This window comes from Miscanthus floridulus, chromosome 18 (genome assembly GCF_019320115.1).
Source record: "Miscanthus floridulus cultivar M001 chromosome 18, ASM1932011v1, whole genome shotgun sequence".
Classification (NCBI taxonomy): Eukaryota; Viridiplantae; Streptophyta; class Magnoliopsida; order Poales; family Poaceae; genus Miscanthus; species Miscanthus floridulus.
Window position 1 is genome coordinate 81,963,251 of NC_089597.1, and position 10,343 is coordinate 81,973,593.

General features: G+C 45.9%; 3 protein-coding genes across 3 annotated transcripts; 1 reads left to right on the forward strand and 2 right to left on the reverse strand.

Moving 5' to 3' along the window:
• Window positions 1-805: 805 nt before the first annotated feature.
• LOC136519469 (U-box domain-containing protein 28-like) lies at window positions 806-1,331 on the reverse strand. Its single transcript, XM_066512870.1, has one exon. The coding sequence runs from the start codon at window positions 1,329-1,331 to the stop codon at window positions 1,071-1,073; it is 261 nt and encodes an 86-aa protein (XP_066368967.1). The 3' UTR covers window positions 806-1,070.
• Window positions 1,332-2,372: 1,041 nt separating this feature from the next.
• On the forward strand, window positions 2,373-8,765 carry LOC136524869 (nuclear poly(A) polymerase 4-like). The gene is made up of 10 exons (XM_066518115.1): window positions 2,373-3,210; window positions 3,359-3,436; window positions 3,519-3,626; window positions 5,212-5,274; window positions 5,359-5,520; window positions 7,009-7,122; window positions 7,217-7,279; window positions 7,356-7,685; window positions 7,761-7,925; window positions 8,225-8,765. Exons 1-10 carry the CDS (start codon window positions 3,106-3,108, stop codon window positions 8,525-8,527), a joined length of 1,491 nt encoding a protein of 496 aa, XP_066374212.1. The 5' UTR covers window positions 2,373-3,105; the 3' UTR covers window positions 8,528-8,765.
• A 125-nt stretch (window positions 8,766-8,890) lies between these two features.
• On the reverse strand, window positions 8,891-9,883 carry LOC136524870 (uncharacterized). Its single transcript, XM_066518116.1, has 2 exons — window positions 9,309-9,883; window positions 8,891-9,210 (listed from the first exon to the last, which is right to left on the reverse strand). The coding sequence occupies exons 1-2, from the start codon at window positions 9,583-9,585 to the stop codon at window positions 9,035-9,037; spliced, it is 453 nt and encodes a 150-aa protein (XP_066374213.1). The 5' UTR covers window positions 9,586-9,883; the 3' UTR covers window positions 8,891-9,034.
• Between the last annotated feature and the right edge of the window lie 460 nt (window positions 9,884-10,343).

A 10,343-nucleotide genomic window follows, 5' to 3' on the forward strand; every position in this document is an offset into this window, starting at 1 on the left:
CTACATCACTACTGAGATGATGATGCTCGATCTAATGAAGTCTCGTGGATTTATGCTATGTAATCATGTTTGATTTTCCATCACAATTGTCATATTACTATACATCCTCCAATCTCAATTTTTTTCTTACATTAATAAGTTATCAATTATTTTCACAATTATAGATACGTGTGTGTCACACGTGCATGTCAACTAATTGAGTTCTATAGGATCTCATTTATATTCTATCATATCACATCACAATGTGTGATTTGTGATGTAGATAATATCATATGTAATATTGAGTTTGAGTGTTTTATATCTATATACCAGGAAACTTTTTTTTTATACATGTTTAATATTCTGGCGAATTTGCGGGTATGTCTATGGATATTTTTGGAGCATCTACGGGTGATGGGTGTTGATATAGTTTTCGAGCACAGGCGGATTGTGGCTGTGTGTTTGAGATTTTATAGCTGGCGCCTGGCGGATGTGCTTTTTACATAGAGTCTTTTACCTGTGTGCCATTTTAAAAGTTCGTAATTACTCATGAGTCGTTAAAAGGTTTGAATAGTCATAGGTGCCACTGGTCGAAACTTTTTTGCCCTCCACGCCGTTCCATCCACATTCGCGGCTAACGGTGGCTAACGGAGCTGCGAAAAGACATAACAGCCCCCAGGCCAGAGAAACGAGTTGAAGTTTCGTTTTACTCCTGTGCCACTCTCTGGCTGACTGGCTCAGGCACTAGGATATTAACACTGGGATCGCAGCACTATTTGCTTGAATATTGAAAACATTCAGCAAGACAGATTCCACGTGCTAGGCGTATTCAGAGGTTCAGTACTCACTAATAACTCATAGAACATGTGTACTTGAATCAACATAAGAAACAAACAGCTTTTGCAGGCATTCTAGAACAAGTTGTGGGCGTCAGGAGCGATTCCCTCACTGCTAGAGCTATGGGCTGCCATGGGCGCCGGCGCTGTAGACTGTTCCATGCAATTTAATTGATGCATCGAATCCATTTGATCAGCTATTCAGCAGCCCAGGATCGCAGCAGCCGGCAAGCCATTCTCGTCCGCTTCGCTTCCTCAGAACGGCATGATGTGGGTGGTCTTGGAGTCGTAGCCGGCGAGGCAGCACTTGGCGTTCACCCTGTATATCTTGAGCAGCTCCAGCGCCATCTGCCTCGCCGCCGCCGAGCACCCGCTCTGCATCAGCAGGAGCAGCCTCGTGAGCCCGCCCTCGGCCGCCGCAGCCGCGTCCGCCGCCCGGCGGTCCCAGTACCGGTGGCAGACCGCCCAGAGCACGGCCACGGCGGCCTCGGTGCTGTCGCGCCCGGCCTTCATCATCTTGCCCACCACCGCGGGAATGGCGTCCTCCGCGTCGCCGCACAGCGCGGCGCGGCCCTCGGCTCAGCCCACGGCGGACTCGAGGACGCGGAGCACCTTCGCGGACGCACCGGGAGCAGCCGTCCTGGGACGCTGTGGCGCGCATGGACCAGGAGCGCACGACGTTCCTCTCCTCGCACGCACGACGCGGCGCGCCGTTCCTGCTCGTGTCCTACACCGGCAGCGACCTCTCCTGGATCAAGTGCCGCCACCACGACGCCGCGGCAGTGTCGACCTCGGCGTCGACGAGGCACGCGTGAAGGAGGCGGCCTCGTCCCTAGCGGCGGCGGCGCGGGCGAGGAGGCGGCGCTCGGCCTCCAGCCAAGTGGCGCGGTGGCCCGCGAAAGATCTCGGCGGCGTGGGAGTTGCCGCAAGTGGTCCTCGGGAGACCGGCCACCACAGGCGAGCTCGGCCCCGGATTGCGCGGTGCAGAACACATATGATAGATCAGGGGGTGAAGGGCATTTTGGATATTTTGATCCCACATGTCAAGGCTTCGAATTTGTTAAAACCAAACAGAATGTAAATGAAAAGAAGTTACGAGTAGCGGCACCTATAAGCGCTTGAACTTTTAAAATGACTCATATCTCTATGGATATTTTTGGGGCATGTACGGGCGATGGGTGTGGATATAGTTTTCGAGCACAGGCGAACTGTGACGGTTTGAGATTTTATAGCCGGCGCGGATGTGCTTTTTTTACATACCCTGCCACGGTGCCACACCAGTCTCGCCAGCCCCGCCGATTCCTGTGCGTTTCTCAGTTTCTCTCCACCGCCGCGTGGCCTACGCCGCGGCGCCAACGAATACAACACGGGCCGGCCCCCCCCCCCCCCCCCCCCCCCCCCGATGCCATTAGCTATTATCTTAATTAATTAATTAATAAAATAATTATATACACCAACCACCCGTCCAGTCGGCCACCCCGTTGAATTCAACGCGACCAAATATCCGATTAACCCCTCTCCTCCCGGTGAAAGGAAAAAATCTGCGTCCACCGCCCCCCGGAAGGAATTAGGCGGACGGATAGCCCACAGAACGCACGCGCTCCCCTTTCTCTCTCTATACTCCCTTCACCCTCCCCCTACCTATTCGCCGCCCCTCTCTCTCCTGCCCCTCCCCCCGCCGCCGCCGCCTCACGGCCCACCCCGCCGACGCGCCACCTCCGTCTCTCTCTCTCTTCCCCGCCGACGCGGGGCGGCGGATCGCCGGATCCGCGCGGGGAAGGGAGATCTGGATTGGATGGTCCTCTCCGGCCGCGCCTAGGCCGGCCTGATCTGATCCGACCCGACCCGTCCCGTCCCGTCCCGGCGGTGCAGTCCGGGAAGGTCCTGTGGGGGGATTTCGGACTCGGGCGCTCGAGTCTCTCCGCGGCGAGGGGGGTTTCGGGCCCGGGCAGTGTCCGGATCCGTGTGGCAGGCGGTTGGTTACCTTTGCGTAATCCTTGTCGGAGTCACCGTGCTCAGCAGCAGATATAAGGGATCGGTCGGGCGCTCCAGATTGAGCCCGGGGAGTGGTCGTGTCGGGCCCGTTCTCAGCGTGAAAGTCCGTGATTTTGTGGCGGCGCGGCTGCGAGTTGCCGTGATTTCTCGGGCTTTCCGGCGGCCGATCCGCTCTAGTTACCCTATCCTGTTCATTCAGGGCGGCGGCCTCGTGTTGGGGGCTCGTTGTTTGTTTGCCGTGCCGCGTCTTCCGAGGAGGATTTGGTTTAGTGTGTGTTCTCGTGCCGTTGGTTCCATGGCCAGCGGCTCTGATCCCCCGAAACAGTACGGAATAACCAAGCCCGTGTCGTTGCTCGGGCCGGTGGAGGCCGACCTCCAGAGGACGGCGGATCTAGAGAAGGTTTTTAATTGACTTATAGTTTCATGTTACCAGTATTGTCTCAATTCTTTGCCTGACTGATATTGTACTATCTAATTGCAGCTTTTCTGTTCCTTGCCGGACTGATATTGTACTGTGTAATTACAGTTTTTCTGTTGTTGATTTGCAGTTTTTGGTCGAGGCGGGTCTCTATGAGAGCCCTGACGAATCTGCTAGGCGGGAGGAGGTGCTGGGCAAGCTTGACCAGGTAGCTACTCTTGTTGCCACACGTGTTCTTATGCTCAACACAGCATTATCCTTCCCTAAGCATGCTCTTTTGGCATTTGCAGATTGTAAAAGACTGGGTTAAGCAATTGACTAGTCAGAGAGGATATACTGATCAAATGGTTGAAGAGGCAAATGCTGTACTCTTCACCTTTGGCTCATACCGTCTTGGGGTAATTTCTACGGCTTCCCTTTTACTAGTTGCGCCTGTTTTGCTCTGCCACCCGTCTTTTATTCATTCATTAGTGGACTCGTGATGTACTGATGTGTACAGTTTAGATAGTCTTTGTACTTGTGTGTGTGTGTGTGTGTATATATATATATATATATATATATATATATATATATATATATATATATAGTTTTGATGCTCATTTAACTGTGTTCGTGTCCTATTAAAATACAACAATGGAATTTCTTGTGCTTGAGGACTAGTTGCAAAGTTACAACTGATATGGAAACAGTCTAAAATATTGGGAAGGTGGATCTATGTGGCGCAGGAGTGGTTGCATTTATCCAGACCTGCTTTTTTGAGAACACAATTTAACGAGATAAGAGTCACAGTTTTTTTAAAGTAAATTTGCTGACCAGTATACAACTTAACATGAAGTTCTGCAACTTGCCATGCTACCTTGTGATCTTAAGCATGTGCTGGTTGAGAATAATTTTGAGTTTCTGTCTTTCTGAAGACCTTCACATTGTCCTTGTTAAGCCAACATATAAATTTCAAATAGGCCATAGTGAATGGCTACTATGCATCTGCAGTCTCATGCAAGTATATCTTATATGGCTGCTTGAATTTATTGCCCTTGTATCATCTTTACCAAACACCTGCCTTGCCTTTTTGACCTGTTCTATTAGACTATTACTCTAGGGACCCACTTAACAACATAAGTTTTGAATAATAACATGAGTCTAGAAATAAATGAATGTTTAATTGAGTTGTACAAGCAACATTTTCAATCCATGAATTGATGATCAACAGCATCATACAAGATGCACTTTGTTTTTGTGAAACTTGGAACATTACTGGATTACTGGAATATAAGTAGCAACAACAATGGTTTTGGAATATGCATTCCATAGGGAAATGTGGGTGAGATGAGGCATTTTTGGTTCTTGCACAACAATGTTCCACATTCATCGTTGGCCATAGTTCGAGTTTAATGGTCATGCTCACACATGGTGGCCGCTAGGCTGGTTTGTATAGATACCTTGATGACCATATGTCATATCACTTTGTTGTGTAACGTTGCTGTCAGTTAGAATCTGGATCCAAGCTGAATCTTTTGGAGGTAGTCATGCTGCTGTCAGAGACATAATAATAAGTGGTAACAGGCCATTAATTGCTGGTGTCTGCTTCTAGTGGCTGGTAGGTACCATACCAGCCAGTAATAGGTGATTTAAAGTTCTGGTGTAACCTTGTGATTCTAACAAGTATTAGGCCACACAAACACAATCTTGTGGGATTTTATAGGTGTGTAATGTAAAGAACAAACCACCAAACGAAATGAACCAGAAACACAGGATTATCAAGCTGATAACTACATGATTAGGCCATCGGCCTAGTTCTGGTTAAAATCAGGCTTGTAGTTTGATGTTTGTCTCGTCATGATGCTTCTGATCACAAGGCTGTCTGTAGAAAATATATAAATTACGTGGAGCTGAATGTCTTTCTGTAATCCTTCTCTGTAAAAATTTCTTATACTTTATTTTTCACATAGTAATTTGTTTTTGCTTTTTATTTCACCTTTGTAGGTTCATGGACCTGGAGCTGATATTGATACACTCTGTGTTGGACCTTCATATGTGAACCGTGAGGTGATTTTTTTTTGTTCTGTTACACATTTGGTGTGGTTTATATATTAGAGACAGGATTTTATTAACATATGATTCTGTTGTCAGGAAGATTTTTTTATTGTACTGCATGGGATATTAGCACAAACAGAGGATGTGACCGAGCTGCAGCCTGTACCTGATGCACATGTCCCTGTTATGAAATTTAAGTTCCATGGAATATCTATTGACCTTCTTTATGCCAGTGTCTCCCTCTTAGTTGTACCAGCTGTAAGTTTCTTACTAGATGTTGCCCCTAGTTAATCAATTGTTTATCTGTTCAACTTAGACATAGCTTATTTCATGAGGTGTTTGAACTTGTATACAACAACAACAACAACATAGCCTTTCAGTGTCCCAAGCAAGTTGGGGTAGGCTAGAGTTGAAACCCATCAAGAGCCCCAAGTCACGGATCAGGCACTTAAATAGCTGCTTTCCAAGTACTACTATTCAAACATAGATCTCTAGGTATATCCCAAGCTTTCAAATCTCTTTTTATTGCCTCCCCCCATGTCAATTTCGGTTTTCCTCTACCTCTCCTCATATTATTAGCTTGGCTTAGGACTCCACAATGCACTGGTGCCTCTGGAGGTCTCCTTTGGACATGGCCAAACCACCTCAACCGATGTTGGACAAGTTTTTCTTCAATTGGTGCTACCTCTAGGCGATCACGCATATCATCGTTCCGAACTCGGTCCATTCTTGTGTGACCGCAAATCCATTGCAACATACGCATTTCTGCAACACTCAGTTGTTGAACATGTCGAATCTTTGTAGGCCAACATTTTGCTCCATACAACATAGCCGGTCTAATCGCCGTTCTATAGAACTTGCCTTTTAGCTTTTGTGGTACCCTCTTGTCACAGAGAATGCCATAAGCTTGTCGCCACTTGATCCACCCTGCTTTGATTCTATGGCTAACGTCCGCATCAATATCTCCATCCCTCTGTAGCATCGATCCCAGATACCGAAAGGTATCCTTCTTAGGCACTACTTGACCTGTGTTTGAACTTGTATCATAAAGATTTTTTATTTTCAGCTGTTCTTTTAGTGTGACACAGAATACAACCTTTTGTATTAAACATGGTACATGGCAGTGTTTTGTTTATGTCTACAGGTGTCGTTCCTGCTTTAGGTTAATATACATTTGATGAGGAATTCCTATGACTCACTTGGTGTCTTAGTTGTGTCAGAGGTTCTATCTTACGGGCCTGTGCTTGCAATACAAAGTCAGTCTTTTGCTTCAGTTTTAAGTTGCAGATTACTTGTATTTTGGTAAAAATCTGACTGTTGCTACCAAAACTTTTAGAATTTGTTAGAATGCCTTCCATCTATATATTTTGTAGTCATCCTGGTAAATTTTATCGTTTTGTTACCCCTGGTTGCACTGCTTTCTGTTTCTCTGCTGTAGTGAGGTATCTAGTGTGAACATTTTATTCTCGATATTCCTGAACTTTGTTTTTTTGCAATGCTATTTTTGTGACTTTGAGATGCATTTATTTACAAGTTCTTCACTATCAGCCTTGGTTCATTGGGACAAACGGGTTAATTTTACAGACATCAATGCAGAATTCCCTCTGCTGTTGATTTCACCAAATCTTTAGTTTCTTTGTCGTGTCCTTAAATTTATGCATGAAGGTTTACATGTGGGTCCTGCATCACGCTGTATTATGCCATTTTGTTCCAAGAGATACATATCTAGTTAACATGCTACTGCAGGACTTGGATATCTCTCAAGGATCAGTCCTTTATGACGTCGATGAAGCTACTGTCCGTAGTCTTAATGGGTGCAGAGTAGTGGACCAAATCATTAGACTTGTTCCAAATATTGAGGTTGACTTGAGGAGTCAGATACGCATGTTTCGTTTTCTCAACTGTCACCTCTACAATATCTGAACGTTCTAATTCTATGCGTCTTTTCTTACAGAATTTTCGCACGACATTAAGATGTTTGAAGTACTGGGCAAAAAGAAGAGGTGTTTATTCTAAAGTAAGTTTTTGTCACAAGTACGCTTGGCTAACTTCCTCTTCAACTTGCTATGATATCCAATCATTCGTTTTGCCAGGTTACTGGTTTTCTTGGTGGTGTCAACTGGGCTTTACTGGTTGCACGTGTCTGCCAGCTCTATCCCAATGCTGTGCCAAGTATGCTGGTCTCACGGTTTTTTAGAGTTTTTACACAATGGCAGTGGCCAAATCCGGTTATGCTTTGTTCCATAGAAGAGGATGAAGTTGGTTTCCCCGTTTGGGATCCACGCAAAAATCCTCGAGATAGATGTCATCATATGCCCATTATAACCCCTGCATACCCGTGCATGAACTTGAGCTATAATGTTTCCACAAGCACGCTGAGGGTTATGATGGAACAATTCCAGTTTGGTAATAAAATTTGCCAGGTAATCTTTGCACCATTGAAGTTACTATTTCATAAATATTTACCCTGACCATGTGTTGTATGCCCTCTGGTTCAGGAAATTGAAATGAATAAGGCCAGCTGGTCTGCTCTTTTTGAGCCTTTTCAATTTTTCGAAGCATACAAGAATTATCTACAGGTTGACATCATCGCCGAGGATGATGAAGACCTTAGACTTTGGAAAGGATGGGTTGAATCTCGATTGCGGCAACTTACTTTGAAGGTAATGTGCTCGTATGTTATATCGGTTGCATCATACAAGCTTAGTCAACTTGCTAGCTTGCTGCTTGTTTTGTGCCAGAGGTGGTGGTAGGAAACATGTTGGCAAAATGGCAAGCCACTGTTATTTTTTCACTGTTCGATTCAGTTGCTATTTTGATTGTTAGGGGTAAGATAGTTTTTTATCAAGGTGGTGTCATTGTTTCTGTCAATCAGTCCCATGATTTTATGTCTAAATTTAATGCTGTTGCTGTTAATTTGTCATGTGCTGAACTAAGATAATTTCTTGTCGGTTGTAAACAGATTGAACGTGATACATACGGAATGCTACAGTGTCATCCGTACCCACATGAGTATGCAGACCCTTCTAGGCAGTGTGCTCATTGTGCTTTCTTCATGGGATTATCAAGGAAAGGTGTGAAAATACAGGAAGGACAACAGTTCGATATTCGTGGAACGGTGGATGAGTTTAGGCATGACATCAATTTGTATATGTTCTGGAAGCCCGGGATGGAGTTAGCTGTTTCTCATGTTCGGAGGAAGCAGATCCCAGCTTATGTGTTTCCAGAGGGGGTTATAAAAGACCTCGCCCTTCAAGACATGTGAACCATCAGTCTGATAAAAATGACACTGAAGATGGCACAGCGACCAGGTCTCCGGACAGTCAGCTGAAGAGAATAAGCCTTTTGCTACTGCTATAATTATATATCCTGTAATATAAAGGAGTAAGCCTTTTGGTACTGCTGTAATTATATATCCTGTAATATAAAGGAGTAAGCCTTTTGGTACTGCTGTAATTATATAAAGTTTTGAACTTTAAATGGTTTGTGGCAACTGTTTCCTATGTTGGTGGTGTTTTAATTTCAGAAACTTCTCTAGGCCTAAAAGTTCAGCTCATGATATATAGTAAATAGTAAATACGAGTAGATAAGTTCGGTTCAGTTTACATGCAAAGAATGGAATGTATAAACTGCAGAACATATAAATGGGAATGTAAAAATTATTTGGCCATGATGTTGTACTGTTATACGAGTAATAACCTCATTATATCATATCAGAGAGTCGAAAACATTGTGAATTTACCTATACAGATTTATAAGAACACCAGTTTCATTATGTAGGATAATTCTTATTTACCAAAAGCAGCATTTCATCATCATGCATATACAACAGTTCATCATTTTGGAGACCTAAATAGCAGTTTATCGCAGCAACTAGCAACCTGTCGGGCATGTTCTGGTTGCTGCCCCGTAGGATTTCCTCGGCCGCATTCACATTCTTGCAGACATCTGCAGCGCAGCACGTACCGGCAAGCGTATTAGCCATGCACGCATATGGGCATCTGCATCTGCATGCGTACGAGTGGCTGTTGGATGGATCGGCTTACCCGACTTGGCCGAAATGTTGTTGACGAGGTCCGCGAGCTCGCCGCTGCCATCGCCGCTCTCCTTGTTGGCCTTCCTCTTCTTCCTCCAGAACGTCCTGTTCCTCCACCTTTTCTTCTTGCTATCTGGCGTGGAAGCCGGCGCAGACGTCGACGCCTCTTCCTTGCCGCGCACACCACCAGGGGCGGAGGCGGACGGCGAACAGCAGCACGCGTCCGCACTGCAGAGGAACTTCTTGCCGTTGCTGCATCTCTTAGCGGCCGATGCGAACAGGCCCATCGTGGGACCGACGCGAGATGGGCAGTGCACCCTCGGGTTGATCCGCGCGAGGAGGGTGGCCGGATTTCTTGGGGATACTTCTACACTGACGAGGGCACCCTCGGGTCGATCCGGCAGGCCGACGGCACCTGCCGCCGCCTCGAGACATGCGCGCGTCGAGGATGAGGAGCTACTAGAGGAGAGGAACGGGGAAAGGAGATCTGCAGGGATGGAGTTCGATTTGAGCGTGAATTTGGGTTCTGGATCAGGATTGTGGATGGATGGGGAAGGAGCTCTGAGGTGGTGCGGGAGCGCTCGGCAGCGGAGGATACGGAGTAGGATGTGGGGAGTCTCGGATGGGGGAGATGAAACGAGTGGCTGAGGGCGTTCGCGTGAGGTTTGGCTGTCGGTCGTGTTTTTTTTTTAGCGTTCAAGAGACTTCCGTGACCTGAGAGCAGATGGCGTATGGTCTTTACGTGGGTCCCACTTGATGTGATAGCCTGTCATGATACTACTCTAGGATTGTAAAATTTGTGGGACAAATTTGAACTCTAAAATTGCAAAATTTACTAGACGGAGGGAGTATAGTGCTTATGTAAAGATGATGAGCAAGTGGTGTAGGTAAAAATGCAACTTTAATTTTTAAAAAATAAACATGTTAACTAATGTTCTTGGGAGCTCAAAAATCAAATTGGGAATTAAAATCAACCTTCTCGTTAAGTCGGCAAAGATCTGAACTTATGTTAAAGTACTATTTTTGGCGAGTTATATTGAGCAAA

Bases quoted from the DNA above. Each gene is read 5' to 3' on its own strand.
- LOC136519469 (XM_066512870.1), bottom strand. From the start codon at position 1,331: ATGATGAAGGCCGGGCGCGACAGCACCGAGGCCGCCGTGGCCGTGCTC.
- LOC136524869 (XM_066518115.1), top strand. From the start codon at position 3,106: ATGGCCAGCGGCTCTGATCCCCCGAAACAGTACGGAATAACCAAGCCC. The intron at 3,211-3,358 runs GTTTTTAATTGA...GTTGATTTGCAG, and splicing joins GGACGGCGGATCTAGAGAAG to TTTTTGGTCGAGGCGGGTCT. The intron at 7,123-7,216 runs GTTGACTTGAGG...CTTTTCTTACAG, and splicing joins GACTTGTTCCAAATATTGAG to AATTTTCGCACGACATTAAG.
- LOC136524870 (XM_066518116.1), bottom strand. From the start codon at position 9,585: ATGGGCCTGTTCGCATCGGCCGCTAAGAGATGCAGCAACGGCAAGAAG. The intron at 9,211-9,308 runs GTAAGCCGATCC...GCTGCGCTGCAG, and splicing joins CAACATTTCGGCCAAGTCGG to ATGTCTGCAAGAATGTGAAT.